The sequence below is a fragment of the Podarcis muralis genome, chromosome 4, assembly GCF_964188315.1.
Source record: "Podarcis muralis chromosome 4, rPodMur119.hap1.1, whole genome shotgun sequence".
NCBI lineage: Eukaryota > Metazoa > Chordata > Lepidosauria > Squamata > Lacertidae > Podarcis > Podarcis muralis.
Window position 1 is genome coordinate 96,179,329 of NC_135658.1, and position 19,310 is coordinate 96,198,638.

The 19,310-nt window shown below is 40.0% G+C and overlaps 1 protein-coding gene across 19 annotated transcripts in view; it reads left to right on the forward strand.

The window, feature by feature from the left end:
• Window positions 1–19,310, forward strand: part of MYCBP2 (MYC binding protein 2) — a 140,974-nt gene that overhangs the window by 14,919 nt on the left and 106,745 nt on the right. For 12 of the 19 annotated variants that reach the window (XM_077927743.1, XM_077927733.1, XM_077927735.1 and 9 more), the window contains exons 3-16: window positions 3,037–3,252; window positions 3,377–3,530; window positions 6,147–6,343; window positions 8,004–8,246; window positions 8,507–8,578; window positions 9,891–9,987; window positions 11,735–11,808; window positions 13,123–13,143; window positions 13,861–13,999; window positions 14,475–14,551; window positions 15,160–15,364; window positions 16,490–16,654; window positions 17,095–17,253; window positions 18,916–19,120. In XM_077927743.1, coding sequence (XP_077783869.1) covers window positions 3,037–3,252; window positions 3,377–3,530; window positions 6,147–6,343; window positions 8,004–8,246; window positions 8,507–8,578; window positions 9,891–9,987; window positions 11,735–11,808; window positions 13,123–13,143; window positions 13,861–13,999; window positions 14,475–14,551; window positions 15,160–15,364; window positions 16,490–16,654; window positions 17,095–17,253; window positions 18,916–19,120 — 2,024 coding nt within the window. The remainder of the gene's footprint in view (window positions 1–3,036; window positions 3,253–3,376; window positions 3,531–6,146; window positions 6,344–8,003; window positions 8,247–8,506; window positions 8,579–9,890; window positions 9,988–11,734; window positions 11,809–13,122; window positions 13,144–13,860; window positions 14,000–14,474; window positions 14,552–15,159; window positions 15,365–16,489; window positions 16,655–17,094; window positions 17,254–18,915; window positions 19,121–19,310) is intronic. The other 7 variants (XM_077927736.1, XM_077927745.1, XM_077927737.1 and 4 more) reach the window with 1 other exon arrangement.

The following is a 19,310-nucleotide window of genomic DNA, read 5'->3' on the forward strand; positions in this document are numbered from 1 at the left end:
CTCACCAGCAGCAGCCTGTGCCCTCTCAATCTGCTCCAGAGGGTCAGGCAGACCTTTGGAACAGCATGTGAGGTGGGGAGAGAGGCTGCATTGGAGATGGGGAATCAGTAAAACTTTCTTTCTCTCCATTATGCTAGTAGAAGCTTCTTCAGGGATACCATTGGATGCAATCAGTTGAAAAATTGTAGCTATATGATATTTATTTAGCATCTTAAAATGAATAAATGATCAGAATCTACTTGATCACAAGATACTGCAGAAAAATGTGCAAGCTTAGGCCTTGAAAAGCCTTTAAGGAAAGGGAGTTTGTAATTCTGGGAGCAACCCAGGACTCCTCTTTCTGTGACATCATGGGATGAAATTAGCAAACAGAGAATATCAAGGCTTCATTTAACTGAAGACTTGTGATGGAATTTTAGAGGAGGTGTCTTTAAAGTCCAAGCTTCTTAGGATTTTTAAATTATAGATTAATATTGCCACCTTTAGCTGTGCCCAGCACTAGTGTAATTTGCTATCTGTCTTCCTCCTCCGGGACGCGGGTGGCGCTGTGGGTAAAACCTCAGTGCCTAGGACTTGCCGATCGCATGGTCGGCGGTTCGAATCCCCGCGGCGGGGTGAGCTCCCGTCGTTCGGTCCCAGCTCCTGCCCACCTAGCAGTTCGAAAGCACTCTTAAGTGCAAGTAGATAAATAGGTACCGCTTTATAGCGGGAAGGAAACGGCGTTTCTGTGCGCTGCGCTGGTGCTGGCTCGCCAGAGCAACTTCATCACGCTGGCCACGTGACCCGGAAGTGTCTCTGGACAGCGCTGGCTCCCGGCCTCGGACACGACTGGCCCGTACGGACAGGGGTACCTTTACCTTTACCTTTACTTCCTCCTCCACTAAGAGAGTTGTTGCTATTATCTGTACCAGCTAAACCTTCAAACAATTATCAAAAAGTATATTAGGCTAGAATTCAGGTTACAAAACCATGAATGGGAGTTGTTGCAGTCAAGCATTTGCAAGTAGAACAGATATTTTTCTTGTTGTCACTTCAGGCTGTGTGGAGTATAGTGGTAAAATCAAATGTACCCTAACAATGAAAACTTCAGTGAGTTCGGTAATAGTATACTGTAAAGGTGTTCTGATGTAAATTCCATGGTCTCCCCTTCCTCTGAAAACCATATACCTAAATTAAAATTGAATAGCCTTTTCCACAGCTTAAAAGCTTTGCTGCTCTGTTTCATCAGTGCATGTGCCCCCCCCCCCAATTTTGTTTGAAAAAGTATCTGGAAAGGTTTACCCTTTTGACCATTGCTTGTAATGATCATACAGTGGTACCTCGGGTTACATACGCTTCAGGTTACATACGCTTCAGGTTACAGACTCCGCTAACCCAGAAATAGTGCTTCAGGTTAAGAACTTTGCTTCAGGATGAGAACAGAAATCGTGCTCCGGTGGCGCGGCAGCAGTGGGAGGCCCCATTAGCTAAAGTACGAATTAAGTACTTAACCCAAGGTACCACTGTATTTATCTGTATTGCTAAGCCATAATCCTGAGAGAGTGAAACATGCATTTATTGTCACATGGTTCTTTACTATCAACACCTGCATTCTTCCAGGGCATTCCCCCCACCTTACCCCTAGACAGCAGGTTTTCTGAGTGCTGGGATAGATTAATGATACTTTTTGGTACCATTGATGGACAAGGCACAGGGAGACTTGGATGCCTCTTCTCTTTCTCTTGATTCTTCTACTTCCTATCAGGAACGTACGCTGGGGTTGGTCAGGTTGGCCCCGGGGTGAGGACCAGAAAAATCACACCTCTGTACTCTGGCCCAACCGTCCTTGCACTCTCCTTGCCAAGGGTCATGGCAAAAGTGAGATTGGAACCAAGGACTTCCGAATTTGTAGCTCAGCCTCTTTGCCACTACAGGGGTACCTCGGATTAAGTACTTAATTCGTTCCGGAGGTCCGTTCTTAACCTGAAACTGTTCTTAACCTGAAGCTCCACTTTAGCTAATGGGGCTTCCTGCTGCCGCCGCGCTGCCGGAACACAATTTCTGTTCTCATCCTGAAGCAAAGTTCTTAATCTGAGGTACTGTTTCTGGCTTAGCGGAGTCTGTAACCTGAAGCGTCTGTAACCTGAAGCATCTGTAACCACTGTATGTTACACTGGCTCAGTATTTTTCCAGAAAAAGCAACATGTTAAGATACGAAGGGTACCCACTCATCCGATGCATACAGTGGACACATGCCAGGGAGTGGCAGCCAAGTGGTGCTCCTTGGCACATGCCTCAGAGTATTTAGGATCTGCACCTGCCCTTCATGTACCCTTCATACATTTACTGCAGCAAACAGCACCTGTACCATCACTTTAGCTGCGGCAAATATTGTAACGTGTGAAACCTTTTGCTAATTGAAGACAATGCACCTTTACCAGTTGCAAACTCCATGACAGCAGCGGGAAGTGATGGGAAAGGGGATACTGTGGGCTGCAATAGCAGGGGGGCATCCGTTCTGTCCTTAATTAAAAACTGCTGCAGCTGTTTGACACAAGTCTTTTTGGTGCCATGCCCCTGGAGAAATCAGCTGTGAAATCCGCTTAATGAGTGAACTCATACTGTGTTACAGCTTGGCATCCTTGCATCAGTTAATTTATAGGTAATTCCTGCAGGGAGGCTAAATAAGAAAGAAGAAAAGTTCTCTCAATTGTGATTTGTCTCATGCTTCTACCAAGAGAAGATATAATGCAACAATATTTGATTAAGAAATCCCCCGTTTACATTCATGATTTTGGTACAACAACAGCAACAATTTATTTATACCCCACCCATCCGGCTGGGTTTCCCCATTGTAATTCTCAGTTTTTAAATGGATCATCCTTGTTCTCTCCTTTTTTTTGCTTTCCTTTGAGTAAAAAGGATAACCCTCTACCCCTTAAGCAAATATAGGGGACTTGTCAAAAGAATGTGGTTTTGATGAATGCCTCTCTAATACAACATGAAGAATTTGCTGACCTGTTGACTGCAAGAAAACGTCTTTCTTTTTTTAATCAGAGTGAAAACCTGGATAGTATGGTAACCATACCAGACATCAAGCTTCACAGCAACCCTTCAGCTTTCAACGTCTACTGCAATGTGCGGCATTGTGTTCTGGAGTGGCAAAAAAGGGAGACCTCTGTAGCCTTGGCTTCCAAAAACATGGTGCAGAGTGGTGATTCAGACAGTGAGGAAGAGGAGGAGGCTAAGGAGCCGCCTATCAAGCTTCCAAAGGCAAGTAACCCTGCTGACCACGTCAAGCTCCCATGTAAAAGGCATAATAATAGTCTTCGACATGTTCTGTAGTACAGAACTCAAAGCATCTCTCTGTAACGGGACTTACTGTGTTGTATTTTAGATAATTGAAGTTGGACTCTGTGAAGTGTTTGAACTTATCAAGGAGACAAGGTTTTCTCACCCATCTCTCTGTTTGAGAAGTCTGCAGGCCCTTCTGAATGTTCTTCAAGGCCAGCAACCAGAAGGTCTCCAGTCAGAACCTCCTGAAGTTCTAGGTAATGTTTCCTGCAATTTAACTTCTCATTTTTAAGACAAAACAGTAACAGTGAAATATTGATAAATCTTTAAATCACAATTTATGGGCTGTATATCTGGTAGCTCACAGGGAGTATTTATATAGTTCTTTTATTTGAAATATTTTTTACCCTTCCTTTCCTTAAAATGATCAAAGCTGCTTATAACCCAGTGCAAACAATTAAAAATACAAGTAAGAATAACAGCTAAACAGGAAAAAGAAACAACAGGTAAAATGATTCAGAATCGTATAGGGAGATTACAACAGCAGTGTAGTCCTGCGTGATTATGAATGTTTCCAGAGTTTTCTGCTGGCAATCGTATTGCCTTTGTTCTGCTAAGATTTTCTCCAAATGTATTTGCAGAATAAATGGGTAACATAAGGGTAATTTAACAGAAACTGATTTTTAACATTGCTAATTGTATGAAGTGTAAAAAATTTATTTGCAGCGTTATGAGCAACTGCTTTTAAAGATAATTCAGCAGCCACGTTAAAAAAATTTCACTTTGCCATGTATATACAAGTAGACCAGTGTGATCTTCATTACATTTGAAACAATTTTAAAACTATTTTAGCTTTATGAGTGTTTCATGCTAGAGAGGGAAGGTGGAGGGAGAAAACCTAATGCCAAACTGCTTCAATAGAAGGGCATTTGAGCCAATTTTACACCACATCACCCACGCAGTGGTCACCGATAATTGCTTCTGGGTTGAATCCAGCAAAGTCATTGTGTGAGCAGAATGACTTAGAATCATAGAATTGCAGCATGGGAAAGGATGGCAAGGGTCATCTACTCCAACCCCCTGCAAATGCAGGAATCTTTTGCCTAGCATGAGACTTGAACTCACAACCCTGAGGTTAAGAGTCTTATGCTCTACCAACTGAGCTATCCTAGCTTCTGCTAATGCTGCAGCACTTCTTCCTTTCTTCCCCACCCCCTGACCTCCCCACATGCATCTGTTCTGGAGGGTAGGGGGAAATTCTAAAAATAGCAAGTTATTTTTTTTAATTTCCCACCCTTTCTTTAACCAGTTCTCTCTCTCTCTCTCTCTCTCTCTCTCTCTCTCTCTCTCTCTCTTTCTGTCTATCTATCTATCTATCTATCTATCTATCTATCTATCTATCTATCTCCTTCTGTTCTCATTGCATGATAGAAATAGGGCTAATGTTTATTTATTTCACTTGGGGCATGGGACACAAATTTAAGTGCTGAAACATATAAAACATGGACTCTTACATGCTATATCAACAAATCTGTTATAGTATCTGTTACAGTTGTACCTCATTTTGCAGCCGGGATCCATTCCGGAACCCCGGCCGCTAGCCGAAAAGGACACAGGGCAAAGTGTCGTGTCTGCACACGCATGCATGCGGAGCGGTTTGTGCTTCTCTGCATGCACGAAGCACAATTTACGCTTCTGCACATGCGCAAGCTGCAAACCCGGAAGTAACCCATTCCAGTACTTCCTGGTTTGCAGCGGACGTTTGCTGGAATGGATGCTAGACAAGGCGGACGTTCGCGGAGGTATTACTGTATTACAAGTTTCATTCTCCACAGCCAAAGTAGTAAGGCAACATGTTTTTTGTAATTGGATGACTATTTTCAAGCATTCTTCTGTGAACTGAGTGGTTCTGCTTGAAAGGCAGAAATCCTCTTGTCAGATAGATGTATGTCAGTGACATTGAACACTGTATTATGTGTCTTGCATATCCTTTAACCATTGAGTATTCCCCAGACTTTGGGTTGAACCGTTGAGAATCTGAGTTCTTTCTGATGCTGCATAGATTCCAATTTATTTAAAAATAATTTCAGTGAGCAGTCTTAATTTTTTTAAGGATCCAGGGCAAATCATCAGCATTGTTGCTCTTTCTCTTTTCCAATAAAGCGTCTATCTTGCAAGGCATTAATTGCTACTTATTTATTTACTTGTCTATTTTATTAACTGTCTTTATAAATCACCCTTCCCCCGAAGGAACATAGGTTGATGTGCAACAAACGTACAAAATTCATAACACAAGCAGTAAAAGCACATTACTAAAAAGAAATATTAATAACTCATTAAAACACTGATTCAAATATTGTTGCTGAGGATTAAACATCCATGGTCAAACTACAAAAGAATGGGAAGATATAAATACCTTGAATTGACATCCGAAGGACAACAACAAGGCTGACAGGTGTACCTCTAAGGGAAGATGATTCTAGAGTCAGGGCCCCAGAAAACAAGAGCTGGCCCTTTTATGTGTCTCTTCCTCCCAAATCCTAATGGGGACCATGTATCCCCCGCCCCCAGTTGCTCTTAAGGATTGAGTTGCAATGGAGGAGGTGTTCCTGCAGATGTTTGGTCCCCAAGCTGTTCAGGGCTTTATAAATGATTGCTAATACATTGAATTGGGCCCTGTAGTGAACAGTCGTTGCAGAGTCTTTAAGACTGGATTATTGTGAGCAAGATAGCATCATACAATACCAAACGGGAGTTCACAAGAGCATGGATTACTAATGGCAGGTTATCATAACAGTACTTCTTGAATCGGTATTAGTTATCGTTTGTGATGACTCTGCTTTTGTGTAAATAACTCTTTGTTCTATCTTTAGAGTCTCTGTTCCAGCTTCTTCTAGAAATCACTGTTCGGAGTACTGGAATGAATGACAGTACTGGTCAGTCTTTGACAGCACTTTCATGCGCTTGCCTCTTCAGTCTTGTAGCTGCATGGGGAGAAACGGGACGAACGCTTCAGGCAATCTCCGCTATCCTTACCAACAATGGGAGCCACGCTTGTCAAACTATCCAGGTCTTTGATCAAAATTTGGATTATTGTGTTGGCTGATGGCATGCATCTGTATCTGTCTCTGATCCCAATAAATTGCTTGATGCTTCCCAAATCAGAGATGGCCAACTTGAGTGCTAAGGATTGCATGAGAAATATTTTGAGACAACAGGCCACAGGTGGTAGTAGTTTGGAGGTCACTGCAATTGGCCTAATAGAGCTTGCCCTTTTCATGGATGCAGCACATGCCGTATGTTTGAGAAGTATTTGTCATGTTATTCTGAAATGTGTTTGGAGTGAATACCTGAAACCTTTCCTTGAGGAATTGTAATATAAGTCTTTAGTTGAAACGCATTGCACTGGATCCAAAGAAAAACACAATTGGTTCCATTTGTCCAAGGGAGCTTTGTACTTCTGTTTTTGGAAAGCAAACCAAGGTTTGAAAAGTGGCTTGTGGAATGGTGGGTCTGCCACTCAAAGGGAAAAAAATAAAAAACCTCTGGCTGAGCATCCCTTTGGATCCCAGCTGTAATAAATATGGGCTTCTAAGTATTTGCTTCCTTGTTTGACCTCGCATTTCAGGCTTTTGTTTTCTGGAAACCCACATTCTTGAGATTCTCAGAGCAACCTTAGGCACGGTGAGAAATGCTCACTAGTAGATGTTTTGTGCTTTTGCTTTTACCCTTTTCTTTTTACAGCCACAGGAGAATAAGCGGGAGGTTCAGGCTGTGACCCACCTAAAGCTTGTGCCTATCTCCCATTATGTAGTCCTTATTTAGTTATGAGAAAAAGCAGAAGTGCCATTTACGTGTGCATCTCTTTCTCACTCCTGCTTATAAAATCTGGAGCTGCTCTTTGAAGCTTTCAGATTGTAAAGGTTTCTGAGAACTTGCATTTTTGTTTCTTTATCATAGACAGTTTTTTCCTGCCTTCTGTGTTGCAGAATGTTCTAAAGGCAGTTGACAAAGACTGAAATAAAGTAATATAGCTAAAATATACAACTACTAAAGAGCACCATAAGATAAATACCTCTATTTTCCAGCTAGGCAACTCTCCTTGACTTTAAGCATAATTAACAAGAATGAAATTACTCTCAAACTCTGTGGAACTTTCAAGTGAAACACATTGAAGATTTGAATGTAAATAACTTTGTGAAAGGGAGGAATAACGTGTATGTATCTTATGGGTTAAATCCAGAGAAGAGTGAACAGTGTCTGCTCATTCAGTGAGGGTTTCCTGGCTTCGCTCCAGCTCCTTGAATCCTTCCCACACGAGCCACTGGGGGACTATATAGAAGGGATATGGGGGACTGCAGCAGGTTAGGGAAATTGGAAGAATTCGATGAGACCGCCTTTGGCGGAAGTGCCCTTTGGCTCACACAAGACGCCTTTGGATCCAAGCCAATGTTCATTCTCATGAAAGACAACCGCTTATGGCAGAAAAATAAGTAGTCATTTGCAGTACATGCTACTGACTAACTTGTTGTCACTTGGAACAACTTTCCCTGATGCTAGGCAAAATCCTTTTCCATAAGGTAGGTTAGGTGTTGAATGAACTATCACTGAGTCTATATCATTTAGTATTAACTTTCAGGTAACTGCACTATGTTGTTGTTTTCCATTTTTAGGATTGGTGATTTAAAGTTTTCGAGTAAGTGACAGTGATTATCTTTTCCCCCGTTTAGGTGCCAACTATACTGAATTCCCTCCAGAGGAGTGTACAAGCTGTTTTGGTGGGCAAAATACAAATCCAAGATTGGTTTAGCAATGGAATTAAGAAAGCTGCCCTGATGCACAAGTGGTCTTTAAAGGAAATCTCTGTAGATGAAGATGACCAGTGTCTCCTTCAGAGTGATGGTTACTTTTTGTATTTATTATGCAAAGATGGACTGTACAAAATCGGCTCTGGCTACAGTGGGACAGTCAGGGTAATTTACATTTTGAGCTTGAACAGTTTTCATGAATCGGTTTTTAAATGAGTAAAACTCATTTCTATTTATTTCATTAAATTTATATTCTGCCCTTCCTCCCAAAGGAGCCCAGATGTATTGAACATCTGGACATGAAGGTGCATCGGACAAAGAATTGTCCACAGTTTACCAACTTATTTTAAAAATGTTTTAAAATGTTGCTTTTTTTGTATGACTGCTTTATAGATGGCTGCTTCAACAATTGTATTAAATTGCAGGGTCATATATACAACTCTACATCTCGCATCAAAAATAGAAGAGAGAAGAAGTCTTGGTTGGGTTATGCTCAGGTAGGCGGAATTTGAAATCAAATACAAGAAATTAATATTAAATTGAATGAGCTATAATGTAGGCTAAATTGAACCAAACACGGTATAATTCATTATAAATCCATTGGTGTAAATGGAAAGAAAGTAATATAATTTGAGCTTATAATTCTAAAATATAAAATTAAACTTTAAAATGTACATGGTGGCTAATGTAAAATAGGAATATATTCAATTTTTGATACTTACCCAAAAATATTGTATAGGACTTGAGGTGGGACAAAGTTCACTTTTAAAATGGCCATAAAAGGTATCTAAGCACATGGCTTGGCAACAATTGAGCTGGGTGGCAAAAGGTACTTTTCCTACTTGTTCCTAATGTTTGCTATGGCATAGTGAAAATATGTACAGTCACACCTCGGGTTGCGAACGTGATCTGTGCGGGAGGCGCGTTCGCAACCCACAGCATTCGCAGCCTGAAGCGCCGCGTCTACGTGCGCACGTGATGCGATTCAGTTCTTTTGCGCATGCGGGAGCGCCAAAACCCGGAAGTAACCCTGTCCGATACTTCCGGGTTCGGCACGGTCTGCAACCCGAAAACGCACAACCCACAGCGTTCGTAACCCAAGGTATGACTGTACAGGATGTCGCTAGATGTCTAACATCCTGCAATTGTTACAGGAAGCAATCTTGAACTGCCCACCCCTCCCCAGTTACAAATATCTTGACTAAAACCTCCATTCTCTTGTCCATTTATCTCTATGGTCTATATTGTATCTTTGTTGAACTGTTGTTTGATCACGGGGAACAGTGGAAGATGAGATCTGTAGGCCAAGTCCTTAATTCATAGTACTGCTGGATGTTCTTCTTTATGTTTTGGGGGAAGGAACAGGTTTCTATTGGAATATGAAGGACCACTGAGCATATTTTCCTTCAAATGTTCCTTTTGCTTATTATCTACTCTTGGGAATAAGACATTCTAACCCAGATAGATGTATAAATAGAAATGTTCTGTTTACCTTCCTCTTGCTTCGTATTGCACTGAACTGCAAATATAATGACATCATCTTGTCAATATGGAGTGTTGGCAAGCATCATGTGAATTCTATGATGCATTGCGCTTATTTAAGATTGACTGCTTAAACTTCAAAGTAACTGCAAAGCAATCTGTTAAAGGTGGTATACACTCATGAATGAGTGTGCATACATCCCTCCATAAAAGGATAAGTCAGTTTCAAAACAGGTAGAGCAGGCAAAGATGAAATAGCATTTATTTATGTTACTGCGAACACAGTTCTGGAACTTTAATGGTCAGTTATTCATTATGTCTTTGTAGGGTTACTTGTTATATAGAGATGTGAACAATCATAGCATGACAGCCATAAGAATCAATCCCGAATCTTTGGAACAAGATGGTACAGTAACTTTGCCAGGTACAGAAATGCAGATTGGCTCTTACGACTGCTTATAATATTACGTTGTGCATGACCTTGTTTTGCTTCATTTTTGTTTTATAGTGTTCTGTTTTACTGAAAATACTAGTAAACTTATTGCCTATGATTTAAGCTTCACATTCTGGACAAACGATATACAGTGGTACCTCGGGTTAAGTACTTAATTCGTTCCGGAGGTCCGTTCTTAACCTGAAACTGTTCTTAACCTGAAGCTCCACTTTAGCTAATGGGGCCTCCTGCTGCTGCTGCGCTGCTGGAGCACGATTTCTGTTCTCATCCTGAAGCAAAGTACTTAAACCCGAGGTACTATATCTGGGTTAGCGGAGTCTGTAACCTGAGGTGTATGTAACCTGAAGTGTATGTAACCCGAGGTACCACTGTAATACATTAATGATCATGATACTATCAGAAATGACCAAACCAGAGTCTGTCTTCTGATTCATGACTGAATCAACATGGCAAATTAGAGCCTTTTAAACAGACATTAGCATTTAAGCATCACAGGGGTATATTATTTCACAACACATTCTGCTGGGTTTCCCCAGTGAAAGAAGAAAAAGAACTCTCAAAACCAATGTATCAACTTTCTACAAATGATTGTTTTCCAAAACTTTCCCTCTAAGTGTAAGTGTTCATGGAATGGCACATCTGCTGCTGTAGACCATAGTCTGCTGTCAGAGCTGCTGACAGCTCTACAGTCAACTTGTGAGATAACACCAACACTTGGAAACACAGCAAGCAGCTGACAGTGAGCAGCGGCTTTTACATGACAGAATGAGGTCTATGCTGTGTCTCTGTGTTATGCCAGTGCTGCTTTTCAGGGCTCTGGAAGATCAGAGCTACTTTGTCCCATCTTGGAACCACAAAGTTCGGTAGCTTTGGCATGTATTGACTCTGCAAGGCACAGCGCTGAATATTGTTTTGCTGTGTACTTAAAAAAAAACACCAGTTCCACCGCTGAGCATGGCGTTGTGCTGTAGCCGTTTGCAGAGAGCCTTTCTTACTAAGGACTGAGCTTTCGGAGAGCTTGCCCATGGCATGCCTCCTAGCCTAGCAGGCTCCACTGTGGGAGGCAGGTAGTGGAAAGCACTGCAGTGGCATTACTGCACCAAAATTTGAAAGCTTAGTAGTTCCTTGGGGCCGTGAAAGCAGCCTGACAGTCTGTGCTGCCGATGCAAGTAAGTGTGCCTAGACGGTTCCTTAGCAGCTCCCAAACTTACTCCGAATATAACCCCTCAGTAGATGGTTGTGCCAGGAGCCCACAGTATGTTGACTCATAAATAAGCCACTGTTTTCCTACAGCTATTAACTATAAAGTTCTGAATCTAAATTACCAATATGTTAATTTATCAATAGTTAAAGTGTCAGTTTTAACTAGCACATAATTGTCACTGAATATGTACACTCTTCTTCGTTGATCAGTAGGTGTTTCCTTTTTGTTTCTTTTTTGTAAGTGCAGTGTTTATCATCTAAGCATGCAATAAAAGAATAGCTTATTGATCTGGATTCTATTTATGTGCTAAAATATATTGAAGCTTCGGCAACTTCTCTATACATCAATAAAATAAGATTTTACGTTGTGTTTGCTGCAATTATGGGAACAAGGCTACTTTGGATGTCTTTTCTGTCTGTGTAGAGTTATTTATTTCAATGAATCATTTATAGACATTTGGAGGGTAAAGTATTTAATGTGACTTGATATTGCATAATGGTGTGTTCTATACAGATTGCCAGGCTGAAGGGCAAAACATCCTTTTCACTGATGGAGAATATATTAATCAGATAGCAGCTTCTAGAGATGTAAGTATGATACCTCCTCTGATATTTGTTTTCAAGGACTTTTTGTCATGATTTATTGAATAATCTAAATGCTGACCTCCAAACTCTGCAGTTATTGCACATTCTTAGCATGTTTAATGCCATTAAAATATGCATCACAATACTCTTGTCATATTTAAAAGATAAATGCATGGGAAGAATGGCTATCCCCTAGACTTCTTAAATGAATTAAATGCATATTTCAGGAGCTTCCAGATTTTATGTTGTCTGACTTGTACTTATTCGTCTTACTCCTGACTATTTTGAGTTTGTATGGTGCTGCTTGCTGTTCTCACTTAGCCATTCTTTATCTTCTTGCACATCTGTCTTAAGGATTCTTCAGTGCCAAATATTTGCCCGCTGGCACATGTATCCATGTTGAGCATCTGGTGTTATAGTTTAGCTCTCCCACCCACATCATACTTCTCGGGGCTGTTGTGTTCTCTTAACCATTCTGATCTTCAGCTGCTGAATACATTTTGCTGCAAGTGTTACAAAATGAGTAGTGCAGCGGCTTGCATAAATTTGGAAGGCCTGTTTTTCTAACAAATACACTAGTTTGGGTTATTTTGACTTAACTGTTATGGAAAATATGCCATTTCAATGTTATCCTAAGTGCCTTAATCATTCTCATTGGCTCTCTGTTTTTTATTTCATTTTAAAAATATCTTCCCCTTCAAATATTCAAGGAATTATTATTATTAATTATATCCTTTTAAATGCTTTTAATAAACACCTTAAAGTCAGCTTTTTAATACTTTAACTTAGAAAAAATCTTTACCTCAGTGTCTTTGATAGAGAGCCTTGAATCAGTTTGGAATTAAAAGTATAAACTTCATTTCATTTAAAATCAAACTTTTATTTGGTTGTTCTAAAAACAGCCTTCCTTCTCATTACCTTGGTTTGTCTACACTTCTTGAAGAGCTGGGAATGATGTGGGGTGAGGAGTGGAATCCTTTTCCCCTGCGTGAGAGCGGCTATTACCCCTGGGAAGGTGAAATATACAGGTTCAAATTTACCTGTATGCCTTCCCTTCTGCAGCTAGTGACACCTTCATGGGAATGACTTTCAAGGTGAAATGTTTGAACACTTCTCTCTTACGCCACAGCACAATCCAAATCCACCTACCCTAGCTGCTTTTAGGAAAAGAAAAAGGGTCAGGGGACCTAAACCTGGATTTGTGGCATCTTTTATAGTTTTGCCTTAAAGAAGGTTTGTTTTGCCTCCAAGACGTAAATGACAAAAGAAGTCCAATATTTTGTTTGATACCCTTAACACCAATTCACTTGTTTGCAGGGAGGAGGTTTGCCTGGGAAGGTAGGTGAAAAGCATGCAAAAGACCCTAATACTTTTGATAGCATTTCAGCACATCTGTCACGTTAGCAGATGGTCTGTGCTTTCTGCAGGATTCAGATAAGGGCAAGTGTTAGAAATGCAAGGTATCAAGTAAAAGTGGGATTCCTTATTTTACTAACAAATAAGCTAACTTGTTAAACTCTTGGGAAATGCTGCAGAAAAATCCCAGTTCTTGCTAATTTCCTGAGCACCTAGATGCCAAAATGTAACTGATACTCAAAGGACTGGAAGTATTTTGTCATTTAAAAAGGAACTTCATATATTTTCAGACTGTAGGAACTTAAACCTGGTTGTTTATTTTCAGCACCTTTCAGTTGCTCCTTTTTTTAATAACCAAATGTATAACAATATTCTCTGCATATAAAATTGATGTGCAGATATTCATACCGTTTAATGAGCTTTGCTTATATCTTGTGTGAGTTAAACATTGCATTGGCAGTTAGGAGATAGGAATGTGCAAATATGAAAAAGCTGTAAGTTATGGACTAATGTGTGTTCTTTTGCTTGTTGTGTTTGCACCGTTATTCATATTAATCAGCATCTGACCCTGCATATATCTTATTTAATGAAGGAGTTGCTAAAGATCCACAATACAATTTAGGAAGAACAAGATTGCTCTATCCTTCTGTGGCAATAATTATTTCAAATTGTTGAATATTGTATTGTTATTTGTTGCAGGATGGTTTTGTAGTTCGAATATTTGCAACAAGTACTGAGCCGGTGCTACAACAAGAACTGCAGCTTAAGCTTGCACGAAAATGCTTACATGCATGCGGTATCTCATTATTTGATCTGGAGAAAGACATGCACATTATCAGTAAGGAATCATTTCTCTATTTTCCTGATCCATGTTTAATAAATTGCAGAGAGCATGATAGTTTGATTGAGTATGAAGAAACATCCAAAAGGGAAACATATTTTAAAGCTGAAAAAATAAGTGATAGGTCTGATGCACTCATATAGGTTCACAAATTATTTACCCTATGTGGGTGAGTGGTACCATTGTTTCCACAATTCTCAATTATTTGTCAGGGTTTTTTTAAACTAACCAATTATTTTTATCCTCCAGTGTAATATTTGTTTGTAACCGTAGTCTAATAGACTGTGTTTCAGTATTTCCTGCCCAGGAGTAGTGTTTGAAATGACGCAATATTTTGTGTAAGATGTTTGTATTTGAACATTTGAATGGATGCCAGTTGCACAAAATTGAGCCCGTGGAATGTTTGAATTTGACACTGAAAACACCTGTGTTTGAAAAGCATTGATAGCTAATAGCAGCTTTGTGTTTGTAGGTACAGGGTTTGATGAAGAGTCAGCTGTTCTAGGTGCAGGAAGAGAATTTGCACTAATGAAAACGGCTAGTGGAAAGGTATTGGAAACACTTTTGTGTTAAAACCCTACTCACCTTGGCTTGCAATAGTGCTGTTTGGGAGCTGGGCTCAGTGTTATATGTGGGCCAAACTATGTGTGATTCTCAATGTAAGTAGCTTTTCTTCAGTGTTTTCTTTTCTGAATCCAGGCATTCAGGCTTTAGTCTGCAGAGGGGGGCTAACAAAAGGAGAGGGGTTATTTTTTAGCAGGGAAAAGTACCAGATGAGAAGTTAGATAACACCCACATACACCCCATGTGGGACTTCCGCTTCAGAATGCCTGCCCAGCTGCATTTTCCAAAAGAGAAAAAAGTTACATGGCATTGTGTGGATTGTGATTCACTCTTTTCTGAATTGCTTTCCTTTGTGAAAGTTCCTCTGTATACTTAAAGAAAAGAGCAACCTGATGAGGTAATGTATTAGTGTGTAGCAATGGTTCTCGGTGTTTTTCATAGTTTTGTAAATAAAACTTCATTCATTGCAAACTGGCTTTGAGTAAAATTAACATACCCACTTAGAAGTTTGTCAAACCGCTTTTCTCTTTCTTTTTTTTACATTGATTGAATGTTATAATTGAACTAATGTTAGTGTCTCGCCTCCCCTTCAGATTTATTATACTGGCAAATACCAGAGCCTTGGAATAAAACAAGGTGGTCCTTCGGCAGGGAAGTGGGTTGAGCTGCCGATCACCAAATCTCCAAAGATTGTTCAGTTCTCAGTTGGGCATGATGGGTCGCATGCTTTACTTGTTGCGGAGGACGGAAGCATATTTTTCACAGGCTCAGCAAGTAAAGGAGAAGATGGAGAATCAAGTAGGTTTGGGGCGTTTGTGATGCCTGCATTAACAACCATTAGATGCTCCAATGTTTGAATGAGTGCTTTCTTTATTTCTGGTTCTTTGTGTTAGGATTCATAGTCCCTTTTTCACCTGGGTAATATCGCAATTTGTGCTCTCCAAACACTGAAGTGTTCCTCCTGTGAATAAAGAAAAAATCAGATGGAAATTTATTTTCTGAATGATACTGCAAGTAGCTCAAGTAGAAGACACATCTAGTGGTGTGATCATCATTTTGTGTGAGCAGTGCTGCTCTCTATAGAAAACAGCATAATATATTTTCATTCCTGACTCTTATTATACAACATGGAAGCAGCATTTTAAAAATTATCGTCAAGTCTCACCTTAACCTTGCACCTCCTGGTCCTTGGAATATATGCAACAAAGTCATACTCAGAGTAGACCCATTTAGTTCCTTGATTTTAGTGGGTCTACTCTTGGTAGGACTAACTTTTTATCTGAAGAAGTGTGCATGCACACGAAAGCTCATACCAAGAACTAACTTAGTTGATCTTTAAGGTGCTACTGGAAGGAATTTTTTTCTGTTTTGACTATGGCAGACCAACATGGCTACCTATCTGTAACTGGAACTTTTTATCTCCCCTCCCCCTTGCCGGACATTATGTGTGTATTGTACAATAGTGTTAGAAACACAGCGTTGTGTGTACATTTTTATGCTATTTGTGTGTATGGGGTGGACTTGCTTTGATATGTTTGGTTTGAGACATTTTGAACAGGATTTGCAGTTAATAGGTCACAGTGATAACATTGTTTGCTTTGTGCCTGGAAGTTTTCAAAACAAAACCTTAGCTGTTTATATGCTGTTGATTTGAATACTCATATATGTGTACTGCTTTGCATGCCTCTCTGAAAATGGAAGAAAGCATAGAGCTCTTCACAGTATCATGATGACAGTGCTAATTCTTTCAGTTTTGACTTTGAATATGCAGAAATACAAAAGGTAGAAGTATAATGGTTATCCACTGTCTTCCTTTTTTGTATGTATAAATAGCCTAGATTTTCAATCACATTACCATTTATTTCCTTAGCTTCATGTTAAATCTTAGATTTTCTAATGTTACACTTTCCCCTTCTTTTTAAGCCAAAAGTAGGCGGCAGTCAAAGCCGTATAAGCCCAAAAAGATTATCAAAATGGAAGGAAAAAATGTGGTATATACTGCATGCAATAATGGGAGTAGTTCGGTTATTTCAAAAGATGGAGAACTATACATGTTTGGGAAGGACGCAATTTACTCTGATGGCACAAGTAAGTTGATATTGTAGATGTTTTAAAGAACAATTGACTTGATAAAGAGAAATAGTTTGTACTATATATGTAGCTGTCCAGTTGAAATAACTTGCAGAGGGGTTCTGTTGTGATGCTGTGTGAAATTAGTTTTATTTTCATTGTTGTGTAAGCATTTGTGCTGTTGAGCTGTTATTCCACCTTGGTAGAAACAGACATTATTAGTAGGTGTTGCTCCATTGTTGGGGGTGGGAATCCAAAAACTATAGGTAAGAAAATAGCCTATTAGAATAAGCTGGTATATCCCAACTTTGACATCTTGATTGGGCCTAATCAGGGTATATTAGCTGGCTGTTGCTTTTGGTCTTAATAGCTTCTTGTCCTTCTACATCTGAGTTACAGTTTAGATACATTTCACAGCAAGGGAATGTTTGCCACTCAGATGTGTGTTTATCTTTCAGGTTTAGTAACAGATTTGAAAGGCCACTTTGCAACTCAGGTAGCCATGGGAAAAGCTCATACTTGTGTGCTGATGAAGAATGGAGAAGTCTGGACATTTGGAGTGAATAACAAAGGACAATGTGGACGAGACACTGGCTCCATGAATCAGGGAGGAAAAAGTCAGTATTATTTTCTGTCTCGTGGTGCTTCATTGTCAAGAACGATTTTTCTCTATCACCATCTCTTCCATCTCACTTTTTGATGCTTGCTATACTATTTCTCTTTAATACTGCATGCTTCCTTTATAAAAATTCAGGCTATTCATGTTTTGTATTAATCAGCAGCTTTCTTTCCATCTTGCTTGTAGTAGATGCAATACCTGTCCTGCTTATAGTATCATTTCCATTATTTATGCTCCTTAATCTGAGCAGCTTCGGTACAGTAGTATGCAAAATGTAAAGACAGCATCTGTTACAGTCCTTGAGAGCCCGGACTTTACACAGTTGTGTCAGCTTCTATGTGCATGCCTCCCCCCAGTACCTTTATTTTCCAGTCAGGCAAACAGGAGGTCTTACCACAGTTCAAATACACTTTCCAGCTAGGCAAAGAGGGCAAAGCCAATGAGAGGGAACAGGGACAGTTGAGAATCCCAAAAGCTGGATAGAGAGGTTTGTAAAGCCACATTTGGCCCCTGAGTCAGAGGTTTCCCACCCTTCATCTGAACCTAGGTTTAGGTTGTATGGATCTATCTGTAGTGAGTTGTACACTCACTCTCCCCTTTCCTCCATTTGTGGGATTGGGGAATAAAAGCTTGTGTTCTCAGTTTTGACTAAATCATATTTCCATTATGCATGAACTTTAGGAACCCAAACTTCTTCTAAATCTGGTTTGCTGAACAAAGCAGGATAAAAGCATGGTTCGGTGTGTTGGCTAGTGTTAGAATAAACCATAGCTCCCAAAGTGTGTATTTAATGCGGAACTGCAGGTTAATCAGAGCTGAAACCAAAATCTCACTCCTCTCCTCTAATGCACCAAGATTAGGAAGGGAAAGAGGAATTCAAGTGCCCGAGGTTTGCCATGGCTCTTTCCCAGCTTTAGAATGGCTGAGTTTTTTGTGTCATAGTTGTACATTAGGAAAGTCTTTAACTTTATCCTTATTCTTATATTTATTTATTTATATGCCACCTTTTTCCCTGACAGGGATTCAAGGCATCTTACAGATAAAATAGGAAAGGCTAAAAAATATAGGAGGCAAAAAACAAATCATAAAAACACTTAAACATTTATAAAATTAAAACTATATATAAATATAAAAGATATATTAAAAACTTACAGTTAATTAGAATGCAAACAGTTTGGCACCAGCCCTTTCATTAAAAGCAAAGCCCATTGGAACAAGAAGATCTTAACCTGCCGGCAGAAGGACAGCAAGGAAGGAGCCAGTCTAACTTCTCTAGGGAAGGAGTCTGGGAGCAGCCACTGAGAAGGCCCTGTCCCACACCCATACCAAGTGTGCCTGTGAAGGTGGTAGAACTGAAAGAAGACCCTCCCCTGAAGATCTTAGAAACTGGACTTGTTCATCTGAGGGAATATGGTCTTTCAGATAGCTTGCTCTCTATACCTAGCCCTGGTCAACAATTTGGCTGCATGTCTTTGCGCTAGTTGACATTTTTGATCACTTTTCAAAGGCAATGCAACATAGAGTGTGTTACATTAACTACAGCTTTAGCTGGACCTCGTAGACACACTTAAAATTACTGCTCTCCAAACATAGTTTTCCCGTGTGATTTCTGTACTGCTTTGCTGACTTGCCAGATCTGTTAATGGTTGTTTTCTCTCAGGTTTCGGAGTGGAGAACATGGCGACAGCAATGGATGAAGATTTAGAAGAAGAGCTAGATGAAAAAGATGAGAAATCCATGATGTGTCCACCAGGCATGCATAAATGGAAGCTGGAACAATGTATGGTGTGCACCGTTTGTGGGGACTGCACAGGCTATGGAGCAAGTTGTGTTAGCAGCGGACGTCCTGACAGGGTTCCCGGAGGGTAAGTAAAAATGCCTAATATGTAGCTGAACAATACTTTATTTATATGTAAATTTATGTAGGGGACTAACCCCCCAAATACTATTCAATGAAAGAAAGCATACCCATATAGGTGTGTGTGTGTGTGTGTGTGTGTGTGTGTTTTAAATAGCTGATATTGTTTTCTAAGAAGAAATTCTGAATTGCTTATA